Source organism: Scleropages formosus, chromosome 19 (assembly GCF_900964775.1).
Source record: "Scleropages formosus chromosome 19, fSclFor1.1, whole genome shotgun sequence".
In the NCBI taxonomy this organism is placed as follows: Eukaryota; Metazoa; Chordata; class Actinopteri; order Osteoglossiformes; family Osteoglossidae; genus Scleropages; species Scleropages formosus.
Window position 1 is genome coordinate 5,784,723 of NC_041824.1, and position 14,027 is coordinate 5,798,749.

At 43.6% G+C, this 14,027-nt stretch overlaps 2 protein-coding genes and 1 long non-coding RNA gene across 3 annotated transcripts in view; 2 read left to right on the forward strand and 1 right to left on the reverse strand.

Moving 5' to 3' along the window:
* Positions 1–1,650: 1,650 nt before the first annotated feature.
* On the reverse strand, positions 1,651–3,568 carry LOC108927681 (uncharacterized). The gene is made up of 3 exons (XR_001965604.1): positions 3,510–3,568; positions 2,097–2,172; positions 1,651–1,934 (listed from the first exon to the last, which is right to left on the reverse strand). It is a non-coding gene; the product is annotated as an uncharacterized LOC108927681 (long non-coding RNA).
* An 87-nt stretch (positions 3,569–3,655) lies between these two features.
* On the forward strand, positions 3,656–4,981 carry prmt6 (protein arginine methyltransferase 6). Its single transcript, XM_029246175.1, has one exon. The coding sequence runs from the start codon at positions 3,796–3,798 to the stop codon at positions 4,858–4,860; it is 1,065 nt and encodes a 354-aa protein (XP_029102008.1). The 5' UTR covers positions 3,656–3,795; the 3' UTR covers positions 4,861–4,981.
* Positions 4,982–12,355: 7,374 nt separating this feature from the next.
* Positions 12,356–14,027, forward strand: part of ntng1a (netrin g1a) — a 91,946-nt gene continuing 90,274 nt past the window's right edge. Inside the window, exon 1 of the mRNA XM_029246115.1 lies at positions 12,356–12,426. The gene's annotated coding sequence lies outside the window, so the exon portion shown is untranslated. The remainder of the gene's footprint in view (positions 12,427–14,027) is intronic.

Consider the following 14,027-nt stretch of genomic DNA (forward strand, 5'->3'; position numbering starts at 1 on the left):
AAGCAAAACATTCATCTCAAATAATTTGTCAGATAATTTTATGGTCGTTCACATAGGATAATTAGAACGTCATGAAGATATAAGCTGCGGCCTCATGTGAGATGTAATTAAAAAGAGGGAAATTCAGGAACATAAATTCAGAGAGTTGAATATAAATCCATAAGAGAATTAAAGGACAGAGAAGCCGAGATGCGTAAAAATCAGAAGACTGTAAATCACTGCACAGATCACCGAAGTCACAGGACACAGAAGTGCCGCGAATTGCATGTTGTCAGAGAGCAGAGCGCGTTTCGCAGCCGACGTTAAGTGACGTGTTATCACTCTGTTAAGGTTAAATACAAATCATACCATCCATCACGGTGTAAAATGAGGTTTTGCTCTGACAGGAGCTGGCGCTGCGCCAGCAACCCCCAGATGGCCACAGTCAGTGGAAACAGCTGCTTGGTGCTCATCCCCCCTTTTACAGACACACACACACATGCTACGGAGGAAACTTGGACCACACACTCATCTCCACACTCTCCACTTATGGCCCAAACTAATGATCATTTGATATTAATTTTTTTACCCGTAGTGTTTCAGAACCTTGTTGCCTCATATAAAAAAAAAAAAATATGGGTTTGAAGCCTTCACTGCTTTCACATTTACTTACCTGACACTTTTCTCCAAAGTGACTCACAATGTTAGACTCCTTACAGTAATTTACCTTAACTGAATTTGTCTAGACGACACTTTCCTCAAAAACAACGTATAATGTCAAGATAATTACAAATATCTATTTACACATTTACATTTATTTATTTAGCAGACGCTTTTCTCCAAAGTGACTTCCAATGAACTCTCTGTAGTGTTACCAGCCCACACACCTTATTTACCACGGTGACTTACGCTGCTAGATAGACTACTTACACTGGGTCACTCATCCATACATCAGTGGAATACAACTGGGAATTTCTCCTGGAGCAATTCCAGGTACACATGGTACAACAACTGAAGGTGGGATCTGAACCTACGTATAGCCTTTGGCAACTTCAACCACTATGCTACTAGATGCCCTGATCTACCACTTTATACAGCAGGGTACTACAAGCAGGAAGTGGGATTCAAACCTGTAACCTCTGTGTCCAAAGGCAGTGGTTAGACCCACTAAACCTGCTGCTGGAAGAAACCTCATTTCAGCTGAGGGTCACAGTGATCCAAAATCTATCCTGGAAGCACAGGGTGAGAGGACAGGTTGCATCACGGACAGAACACCAGTCCACCAAGAATAGCCACACTCACACACAGACACACACAATACAAGGCATTCACTGTTCACCTAAAACACATATCTTTGGACTGTGAGAGGAAACCAGAGCACAAACCACACAAACACAGAGAGAATACAGAAACTCCACGGAGACTGGGCTGGATTCAAACACACATCCGAACAGCCCAGGAGCCGTGACACAGCATCACCACCATCCCACACTGCATATAATATGCACATACAAACAGCGTATTGTCGTATATCTAATAAACAAATGATACTGTAATGACACGAAAAGGAACTATTTTGAGTTACACTGTAAATTACAGTGTAAGTTTCACTTGGATACATGAGTCTACTGTTGGAACATAGTAAAAAAAAAAGAGACCAACCTCCTGAATTGTACAAGCGCAAAAATTAAACAATTACACATACACAGCAACACTGCACATAGAGCAATGATGAATATTAGTAATTGTTATTAGTCTGTCACTCATAAAACATTATTTTCTGCTCTTTTTTTGCTGTTTTTCGTGATAAAACAGTCCTTTTCCTGGAGACGTGTTTCTTCTTGGTGGAACGATGGCAGGGAAGTGTGCGGCACCATTCCAGCCTCAGGCCAAGGCTGTTGCGAAGGGTGCACCCAGCTGATGGTGCTTCTGAGCCTCCAGAGCCCATTTCAGCACTAAGGAACATTCAGCAAGTCCCAGTCAGGTGGAGAACAGCGTGTATTTAGGATATATATAGGCCCGCTGCACGTTTGATGAATACATCCCTGCCACCAGGTGTAGAGTAATGTGGCGTAACAAGCAACCAATAAGAGCCCAGGGATGCCTTCCATCGATACCTTTTAGAAAAATCACCGTATCATCTGCGGTCTTGAGGATGTTGTATTGCATGGGACTCATTTCTGGTGAAAATCACTGCAGAAAAAAAATAAGTGAGACAAATGAAAAAGGAAAACTATATATATGGTGAAGAATAATTCCCCAGTTCCTGTTCATCTGTTTTGTCACTCCTTCATGGTACTAATTTTACTTGTATAGTAATAACGGTAAAATCGTAATAATTTTCCCAAGCTTAAAACTGTAGACAATTTGTTTTGAGCAGAACTAGAATTTCTTTTCTGATTTACTTGGACAGTCCTACGCAGCCGGTACCTGCAGCACATTAGAGCCCCCGTTTCCACTATGGATCCCAATTTACTGAACAAGGCACGAAATACAAAACAACGTGAGCTTCTTCAACTTCTGTGCTCTTGCACTCCAAAGTAGAAAAGAAATAATCATGCAACTGAAACGACCATCAGATTTGCTCGATTTACTCAGCCGGAAACATTTATGAACAACGGTTGTAACTGATGGATGTGCACCTCACCATGTCTGGAAAGGAGAGGTTAAACACCTCAACGTAATTGTTATGGGGTATTTAAAATCCCTCTTGCATTATGCATGGGAATGTTGTAAAAACTGAATGGTAAATTTAAATAAAAAGGCAGTGGAATGTTTGTCTCAGCTAAAACAGGTGAAACTGGACCACACTGTGCTACGATTAGTGCTGTGATGTGTTTGCTCACAGCCACGACCAGTACTGTCAGATAACTCTCCAGATGTAAAGGGGCCGAATTTGACATTTTTACACAAAATAGTTTTGTTTTTAGACTTTTACTTAAGTTTACAAAGATTGACAAAAAGGTACAATCTTAAAAACAAGTAAAAATTATTGTATTCCTTGGGGGGGGGGGGGGGGGGGAACAGTTCTCCTGTTCTGATTAACATGACAATAACTTAATATAATTATTTTTACATATCCAATCAATGCAGTGCAATTTAAAAATGATACAATAAGAAGCTGTGGATCAAAAAGCAGCATCTCTAACTAACTATGCTACCAGCTGTCCTTAAGTGTATGTAAATGTGTACTACAGCAGTACATATATTGTATTATATTATATAAAATGTTTTTGATGGTCAATACATTTACTTCAAGTTTTACCTCTCTTGACCTTCATTTTATACCTTTCAACACTACCATAACACTTTTAATTTGACTTTTGTGCTGTTTACTTCAGTTCCCTTCCACAAGTAGAGTTTCACATTGCTACAGGGGCGGAGGGTTGCGGGTTCTAATCCTGTTTTCAGGTATTCCTTGATGTCATTTACCCTAAACTGCTAATCTGTTAACAGGTAAATATTTGAAGGTACCCTAACTTTGTGAATCGTTTCGGAGAAAAGCGTCAGATAAATGTAAATGTACTTACGTGCAGCGCAATGGCTGAAGAAATAGATCAACGCCTAATTCTAATTGAAAGATGATTAATTAAATTTATTTGACAAATGCACGATGGAATTGTCGGATGTGTAGTCTTTAAAACTGCAGATCGGCCGTTCTGTCCACAGTGTTCTTCGGCTAAGAAAACTACAATGACCAGCATGCAACAGCGCGTCCGTCTCCAGGAAGTTTGGACAGGCCGAGACGCAGCGTGAGCGAGGAAGGGTTTCGTGGGGTGGCGGGCGAAGCGGGGCACGGAGGGGGGGACAGCAGGCATGTCGCGCTGCACGAAGAAGAGGAAGCTGGACAAGAGCGTGCAGGACCACCTGTACTTCGACAGCTACGCCGATGTGAGCATCCACGAGGAGATGATCGCGGACAGCGTGCGCACCGACGCCTACCGGCTGGGGATCGCGCGCAACGGCGCGGCCATCCGCGGCAAAGCGGTCCTAGACGTGGGCGCCGGCACCGGCGTGCTCAGCGTGTTCTGCGCGCAGGCGGGCGCGCGCAAGGTGTACGCCGTGGAGGCGAGCTCCATCGCCGAGCAGGCGGCGCAGATCGTGCGGCTGAACGCCGTGGCCGACCGCGTGGAGGTGATCCGCGGGCGCCTGGAGGACGTGGAGCTGCCCGAGCCCGTGGACGTGATCGTGAGCGAGTGGATGGGCTACGCGCTGCTGCACGAGTCCATGCTCAACTCGGTGCTCGTGGCCCGCGACCGCTGGCTGCGGCCCGGCGGCCTCATGCTGCCCTCCCGCGCGGAGCTCTTCGTGGCGCCCGTCAGCGACCTGGTGCTGGAGGAGCGCCTGCGCTTCTGGGGCTCCGTGAAGGAGCGCTACGGCGTGGACATGTCCTGCATGACGGACTTCGCGCGCCGCTGCATCATGAACCGGGACATCGCCGTGAGCGCGGTCGCCGTCGAGGACGTGCTCTCGCACCCGGCGCGCTTCGCCGAGCTGGACCTCCACGCCGTCACCGAGCAGGAGCTGCAGAACGTGCGCGGCACCTTCCGCTGCGACTGCTTCGGCTCGGCCTCCGTGAGCGCGCTCTGCGTCTGGTTCGCCGTGAGCTTCCCCGGCGGCGGCGGTGGCGGCGGCGGGGACAAGCCCCTGGTGCTGTCCACGTCGCCCTTCAAAGCCGAGACCCACTGGAAGCAGGCCGTGCTGTACCTGGACGAGCCGGTGGAGGTGGAGCAGGACACGCGCGTGGAGGGCGAGATCCGCATGTTCCCGTCGGAGGAGAGCGCGCGCCACCTCTGCATCCACGTGGAGTGCGCCGTGGGGGGCCTCCGGCAGCAGAGCAAGACCTTCTCCATCCCCGACGGCTACCCCGATGTGCAGTGACCCCCTCCCTCCTCCTCCTGTATCCGTGCGCTGTGTGTTTCAATAAATTATAGAATTCCCCCCCCCCCCTCTCTTGTGGTGTGATCACTGATGCTGTGGAGCGGCACCTCTGCGCCTCACGCTCGCGCTCCAGATCTTGGTGAAGAATCAATGCAAGGAAGTCTTGCCGAAGCATAAGTGCGGCGTGCAAAGGGTTAATTATTCCCACCTGCAGCTTATGCTCCTCTTCTAGTGTTTTTTCCTATTGTGTCCTGTTTAGGCCAAGTACAGTAGGAAGGTCATCTTTATTTTTTTTTTCCCCAGGGAATGACGATGAAGCTTTATTAGAAGGCACTGTACACTGCTGTTTTTTATAATGGCCTAATGTGTTGCATCTGAACAGAACAAACTGGCCTTTCTCAATAACTGTACTTCTGGAAGCAGGTTGACAGTTTTTTCCAGGGCCTATAAATAAGAGGTTAATTGTGAAGAACTATATGGATTATAGTCTTAGTTTTGTAATTTATGTCCTCAATGGGATGAAATACTTTAGAAAACCTCAAAATTCACTTTGTGTGTGTGTGTATATATACATGCAAGTTGTGAACTCTAATTGCTGTGACCGTGAATGTTCCTAACACTTTTTCTTCAAAATTATGAAGGAATTTTCCTGTATTTTCTGTATTTTTCCAACTGAATTGAAACCATTTTAACATAAAAGGGGCCTATTGGCTAAAATGTATGAAAAGCAACCTTTTTTTTTTTTTTTGCTGGATGCCACATTAAGTCCATTACACAATAAAACTGTTTATAAGCATAATGCAGGTACTCCTCCCCCCCACACACACTTATTAAACCCAGTTTGATATTTGCAAACCTCACCTTGTTTCCCCCACTGCAAAATATTGATTTAATACAGTGCAAAGAGCCACAGATGATTATTATATAAGCCAAAAATATACAATGTATTTATGAAATCTTGTTGGGCCTCCAGTTAAAACTCCATTGCTATGACAGTTGTGATTTTCACACATTGGCAAATACTAACACATATATACAGTATGACACAAAGGCCATTAATTCTATAGAACGTGCTGATACTAAGGTTTCATAATCTGGTAATGCAAGCAAATATATAGTCTCGAGAATAACTAAGAATCACAGTAAAAAAAATGAATATGGAAGAACAAAAGTGGTCCCGTTTCCAGATATTATTCTGTATTTTGAGTCACAGGAGTTTTCAGCATTCCACACACAGCATTTAAATAAAGTGTTTATTATAGCTTGTTTATCATTAGTAGCAGAAGCAGAAAGTTGAAAGCCCTAAATAATGTGTAACAACATCTCAGATATTTGGGAGTCCATCACTCAGGGCGCTCAGGCACGACCGGATGAAGAGGCGTCTGCCGTTTTTTAAATGACTGGAAGACAAAACCCTCATCACATGGGGGCTGCAGACTAACAATTAGGTGCAGCTGCTGAGGACTAAATGAGAGCTGGTCACTGAGACTCCGCTCACGTTCGTTTTTATTCTCGTGAGCAATCGGCTCTGCTGGAAGCCGCCGGAATGCACAACTGCCGGTCACCGCTTGCGTAAACAACAAAGTTTGTTGGTACGCACACTGTGTGCAGCCATAAGTTTGGGATTCCATCCTCTGTCGCTCGGCAGATGTGGAGGTCTCTGAATTAATGGAAATGTAATGGAACCTAATGAATCTGCAGTGTTTGCTATCAACGCGTTGGGAACGGCGCATTACCACCCTAACAGTGAGCTGTTTACCTCTGCTGGATGTTAAACTAAATAGAACTGAGGTTTTGGCTAGTGTTTAATTCCTTTAAAATGAACATAAATTACACAGCAAGCCTGAAATGGGATTATTTGTCTTCTGTTGCATAGTAATTGTGTGGAAAATCGATAGGGCCATGCACCTGTCCTATCTTATATAAAGTTCATCTTGTAGCGACGATAGGACTGACAGTAAGATTAATGTTAAGCTTGCAGCTGTAAGGGGGGAAAGAGTTCCTCACGTATGGCGGGGACTTGGGCAGAGCTGTGTCTAGTGAAACTCTGGTTTCGTTCCGTAACTCCGAGGAAAACTTCACGAAATCCCTTTAACAGCCTGTGGTGCAAGTGGAAGGTGGAAGGGCGCGCTTGTGCCTCGAACGACGAACAATCGAGTTATGAATTCTTGCAGAAATTTCACCGTGTGTTTCTGAATCGATTGTCTTTGCTGTTGTATTTTCTACAAACTTTGTGGAGAAATGAAAATCATCTGCATTTCTACTTGCTGCCATTAAAAGGCAGCAAAACGCATTCAGACCTAATAGAAACTGAATGGTGATTGAAGGCCTGTTTTGTTCAGCACAGCTCTAATGGAGACTATACTGTGTGTTGCTATTAGAAGTGAATAAAATGTAGAAATTTACATTTATTTATCAGACACTTTCTCCAAAGCAGCTTCCAATGAACTCTATGTAGTGTTATGAGCCCACACACCTTATTCACCATGGTCACTTACACTGCTAGATACACTACTTACAATGGGTCACTCATCCATTCATCAGTGGAACACACACATTCTTTCTCTCTCTCTCTCTGTCACTCACACACTATGGATGAACCTGAACAGCATGCCTTTGGACTGTGGGAGGAAACCAGAGCACCCAGAGGAAATGGATGCAGATATGGGGAGAACATGCAAACTCCACACAGACTGAACAGGGATCAAACCCATGTCCTCTCACTCCAACCAGGTGCTGTGAGACAGTAGCACTACTCTCTGTGCCACCCAAATCAGCCTTACAACATTTTTTTTTTTTTTAAATTTTTATAGCTGAGACTTTTTAAGAAACTACCCAGCAAAAGAAATAGAGGTACATGTACGCTGTTACCGGGGGTGCGGTGGCACAGTGGGTTTGGCCAGGTCCCGCTCTCTGGCGGGTCTGGGGTTCGAGTCCTGCTTGGGATGCCTTGCAGCGGACTGATATCGCATCCCGTCCTGGGTGCGTCCCCTCCTCCTTCAGCCTTGTGCCCCGTGTTGCCCGGTTAGGCTCTGCCTTGCCGCGACCCCACTTGGGGCGGGCAGTTTCAGATGGTGTGTGTACTGTTACTTTTTTGATTGCACACTTAAAGTGACCAGATGTTGAAAAACATCAGTTTGCTTCCTTATCACCGCTTTGGTTCTCTTCAGTTGCAAATGAGACACACAGTCAGTATATAAGGCCAAACGTTTTTTTAATGTGTTCTCCACACCCTTTCCTCCATTGCACTCCCATGGCACCTGACCACAGACTTTATTCTGAGTCAGTTCAGAGTAGTTACATTTCAGTTAATTCGAGATAATAAAATAAGTTTTTTGCAGCATCTAACCTGTGAATATATTGAGCAATTAAGGTGTATTATTGAAATTTTGTTGACAGTGATTTAGTGGGTTTGAGTTATGAGCGATTTCAGTTACAAACAGACTCCTGGTTCCAATTCTGTTCATAAACAGATAAAACTGTTTATGGCAAAACCAAAGAGAAATGCATTTTGTGTTTATGAAACATGCAAAAATAAGAATTTTTATAGTGAGAGCTTTTTAAATGTCAATATGTCACATCACACAAATGGTCTGATTAGTTTTCCTACTGTGGCCTTAGCACAGAAGCAGGCGATTGCATTTTTGTTGATTTTTTTTTCTGACCAATTTAGAGAAAAAAGCTTTTGAAAGCTTCTTATGGCTGCCAGAAGAACTCGGCCTTGCCCGCCGTGCGCCTGTCTGAAGCGCGGCTCTTGCAGTGCTGACACAGTAACAGACGGCCGCACTCCTCCGCTCACTCCTCTTTAACACGGAAAATGTAGGTCAACCTTGGTTCACGAGAAGCTCGTTTCAGGCGAGGTTATTAATTCTATCTCTTCACTTTAACGTCCAGTATCAGTCTTGCCATTACAAGGAAATAACACAACAAAGTGCGATGGAAAAAAAAATGACAGTACATATAGATTGCGCAACAGCACTAGAGGCAGGTTTAATAAAGTTTATTAAAGAAAGGGTATGTACATTATCTTTGTCTCATGTGATTAAAAATTAAGGAAGCCAGACTGGACAGATAGTGCTGCGCGATCATACCTGTAAAATATTGAAATATTTTGCTCTTGTTTTATATATGTGGAAATATCTTTAATTTCTCTGTGTCCTGTTTGTTTCAGCGTTGCGGTGATTTATTGTTGTTCATAATATTTATTTTGAAAAAGAAAAAACACTTGTATTGTACATATTTGTGGTGTTGTTATTGTCGAAGATACACGCGCCATCTTTTGTGATTTGTCGTGTTATATAGTACCAAATCCAGTCTCCTTTACAGCACTGATGTGAACATGAGTGATACTCACCAGCCACACAGAGAAAGTGAATGAGCACACAAATTAGTTTTTCTTTATTACTACTGAATTAGTAATAATTAGTCATTAATTACAATAATTCATTATTACTCATTTCTACTGTTTGGTGGTTCACTTAATGCAGGCCACGTTTCCAGTCATATTTCAAGGCAAACTTTTTGACTTTTGTTTAATATTTTGTAATGCTGAACTATTGAGTACATTTAAAGATATGCAATGAATGTACCATTAGTTTATTTGTTTATTATACCCTTCTGTTTTTTTCTTTTTTTTGCCGAGCATTACCATGACTCAGATTTTAATTTTTTCATTAATTCTGGTATTCATGTGCACAGTATGAAGCTGCCTGGATGAAGTTTTGGTGAAATAATGAAGGTTGCACAAAGGTGAACAAAGTGGTTGAAATTATATTTTTGGAGGAACAAAGGGGGCCACATGTCACTGGGAGCTACAAACAAGTTCCAAATCGCTTGCAGAACACATACAAAATGAACCTGAGTACAAATGGTAATCAGCTGGGAGCTCACCAATCTCCCTGAGCGCACAATAAATCCACAGATTCCAGGGCAATATAATCCCTTTTCAATAAAGCACTTTTTTCATTAAAATTCTACATAATTCTTTTCATTTTTGTGTTTCACGTTTCAATTTAGAGAAGTTGAAGGCAATAGTCGAGGAAAAGAGGATTGAAAAGCACAGACTGACGTGAGGATGCACTGCTGCCACAGCTGAATGGTGGGAAAAAAAAATGAAAGAAAAATAAAATAAATTTAAAATGTTTGCTTCCCTTCACGCATCATCATCAGCAGCTCTGATGCTCTTCAGTCACACAGTGTAATACAGCAAGAAAAAAGCCACGTATGATTCTGCTCAAACATCAACTATGTATTTATGTTATATTTACTGTATTTTCTGTTGCACTTGAGTTTTGTTGATACACATAACAGATGAACGGAACACCAGTTGTTTTCGAAACGTTTTAAATACTGTGTGAAATCCTAACAGGTGTGATGATCAGAATTCCCATTTGGATTAGTGCTGTAAAGTAAGAAAATTATTAAAACTCACTGTGTGAATACAAATGTAGAGATAATATTTGCGATATAATTTTCATCACTTCAGCTTTGTAGGTGTCCTTATTCTATTTATCACTGTGTCACTCTGGTGAGAAGAGCTCCCTATGAAAAATAAATTGAAGTGAAATATATTTATTTTACTTTTTTTCATGTTTGAGGAGGTAGGGATGGCTTTTACTTGGTGTGACTAACAGAAGCACATGTTAAATTAAGTGCAGTTGTTTAATTTCGCAATACTGGCTCTAGGATCCATTTCCCAAAAGCATCATATCATTAGAAGAGATCGATAAAAAATCAATTAACTAGGATCATTATGCGGTGGTTTCGGGAAACGGAGCCCTGGTGTGTGTAACTATCAGGTTGGTGGGTGTGTTTGCTGGACATTCTTAGATTAAGTGGAAAATCATATATACAAAAGGCAGGGCATCAGCAGGGCACTTAAAATTAGAACCATATGTTGTTGAAGAGTTTCACATAGAAATTGTTTATTAAGAATTATTAATATGTCTGGGGGGGCACGGTGGCGCAGCGGATTTGGCCTGTGCCTGCTCTCTGGTGGGTTTGGGGTTCAAGTCCCGCTTGGGGTGCCTTTGCGACGGCCTGACATCCCGTCCCGGGTGTGTCCCCTCCCCCTCCAGCCTTACGCCCTACGTTCAGTTGTGTGTCATTATATGTAAGATGCGATGATAATAATAATAATGCCAGACAGACAGACACTGGCTGAAACCGCTTGCCCCGAACGGAGTCACAGCGAACCGGAGCCTAACCTGGCAACACAGAGTGTAAGGCTGGAGGGGGAGGGGGAAGAGACACACCCAGGACAGGACGCCAGTCCATCACAAGGCACCGAGCAGGATCTGGCCAAGGCTGCTGCACCACCACGCCCCCCTCTTGATAATAATAAGAAATGAATTACATTAATTAATTTAGCTGACGCTTTTTGCCAAAAAGACCTACAACGTTAGGGTACCTAATTATTTACTCATTTATAGAGCTGCATAATTTTTACTAGAGCAACTTAGGGTAAGTACCGTACTCAAGGGTACAACACCTGGAGGTGGAAATCGAACCTGTGACCGTTGGGTCTACAGGCAGTAGCTCTAACCTTTACACCACCAGCAATCCAACAGCAGCAGTAACAAGAACAACAACAACAACAACAATAATAATAATAATAATAATAATAATAATAATAATAATAATAATAATAATGTATCCATGAATACGTGCTACTGTTGTCAGTCACCATAGTCGCAGGGGAAACCAAAGTTCGAGGGGAAGGGGGGTAGAGGGCAGGGGGGTGGGGGTCGGCACGGTGCTGGAATTGCCGGGGCAGAAGAACGTGTTATTAAGTGCATTTCATAAGGCCTCAAGCTCTGCCGCGAATATTATTCATCGCAACTGGTGTTTCAAAAGTGGCGGATAAAGAGGACAAGGTAACAGTTACAGTGTCTGGCCGCGCGACTTCCGCCCTCTTCCAGCCTCCCAGAGCAGCGCTTCTCTGCGCGCCCGGCGCGTTCTCCTCCAGATGTTGCCCCTCCAGATGTTGCCTACACGCACAGCGCATCGTCCCTTGCTGCTCTCATTTGAGAAAATCCTCAGTCAGCCTTAGCACAGCTCTTTCTCTTCTGCCCCAACTGCGAGGGCAACCGGTGTAAATGGGTGTAGAAACCGACACATGTTTATTATTATGATTATTATTATTATAGTCATCATATTATAGCCGGTCCTACTGCGCTGCCGCGCGTCAAGCGCGTGCAAAATAAGAATGAACTGCTGGCACTGCTTTCGTTCAGCACGTATGGAGGGGAGCACGTGCTGCTCGCTGGTCACGGTTGTGTGAGCGCAGCCCACACTTCCACGCGCTCAATTTAGGGAAGAACGGCTCAGATTGTCTTTAAATAATAGCTACATGCTGTAAGGATGGATATTGGCAGTGGGTGTGTGTCTCTGGGGGCGGGGGCGCCTTCACCCTCTTCCACCCCCCCGTCCCGGGGACCCTGTGGGTTGCGCTCGGACGGCGCAACTCCCGGAGTGACTCGGTGACCGTCCCGCTCCGCTCGGAGGATGTCCCGCTTTGCGGAGCCACGCGGTCACGGCGCTCCGCTCGAGCCCTTAGAGCCGAAGGTGAGTGTTATTTTTGAATGCAACTTCTGAAGTTTTCTTATGCAGGAGGGGAGGATCCGAAAGAGGAGAAAAAGAAGAGCGTCTCTGGGGTTTTTTTTTTTTTTTGCGTCCGTCGCGCAGAGCAGCGTTGTTTCAAGGCGTCGGGTCCGAAGAGCTCCTTAACCACATGAGCGCTCCGAGCGCCCTGCCCGCTCATGAATCAGCGTGTACAGTGCGTGGCTCGGGTGTGTTCACGGGATGCTCGCGCGGTCTTTTGCTCCATTTAAAGGTCTTCATCGTTGTCATAAAATAAATACATTATTTCTCCTTAGCTGGGTTGGACAGCAGTGAAGCAGACATCTGTTTCCACAGATGTTCTCTAAATCTTTCACCCCCCTCCTCCAGAAAAAAAAAAAAAAAAAAGACAAAATGTGCCTTTCGGCTCTCGCTTGTGATTGCTGGGTTCCAGGTGACATTTCCTGAAAGGAGTGTGTTGCTTTCGAATAAACACAGACCGGGCAGCAGCCAACAGCTCTCACAGCATAAGTGTAAGTGGAATGCTGAACACACACTGTAGGCCCCTTATGTGTACATATAAAACAATATTATATTCTGTGGAATTTGAGAGCTTTTAAATAGCTTCATCGTGTTGCTTTTGTAAATTCAGGCTATTACTTAAGTATTTCTTTACTTTATTATACATAGAATTTGCATGACTCATGTAACATTTTAAATGAATAGCGGACTGTCCTTAACATAGAACATTATAGATGCGGACTCCTCTGAAGCCAAATCCAGGTTTTTTTTATCTCATTTATGCTACATTCTTGGTACATATGAAGCAATTTGTTCAATAAGGGAAAGAAAGCAAAGCAAAACACTTAATTTTCTAGTATCTATTCTTTTTCTAATTTATATGAGCTTCAGATACCATTTTTATGCCACATCACTGACACACACCCAGGAAGTTTTATGATAATTAGTGCGGTACTCTATAATTGTTATAATAAGATTTGGAGTTATTTCCAGGGGATTGATCCGAAGGCTGACACAGCATTGTGAGACACCATTGCGAAAATAGCTCTCAATGGTCATTAATTACATTAGCTGTTAATAATTAGTAGGCCATTAGGCGTGAAGATCATAATATTACACTTATATTTATTTATCTGATGCAGCTTACGGTGTTACCTTGCTAAAAAAATTATTTATTTATTAACACATTTGTAGAGCTGGGTAGTTTTTACTGTGTCAGTTTAGGGTAAGTACTTTGCTCAAGGGTGCTACAGCAAGAGGTGGGATTCGAACCTGGCTCCTTACAGTAATGTGATTAGTTGCCCCATAAATCACAAGAATGATTTAAACTGTTTGTGGTTTTTTTTGCACCGAAGCAACTGAAAAATCATTCCAAGCAGTGATCCCGCATTTCAGTCAAAGCTTACGGTCCTGTGCATTTTAATTTCATATCTTAATATTGTTATTTAGGTGAAATCGTGTCTCAGACTAATTGCATATTTAATGTAATTTTGATTAATGGTATAATCTCTCACACCTTTCTGGGACTTGGCCGACTGTGTGTGTGTGTGTGTGTGTGTGTGTGTGCGTGCGCGCATGCACTGTTT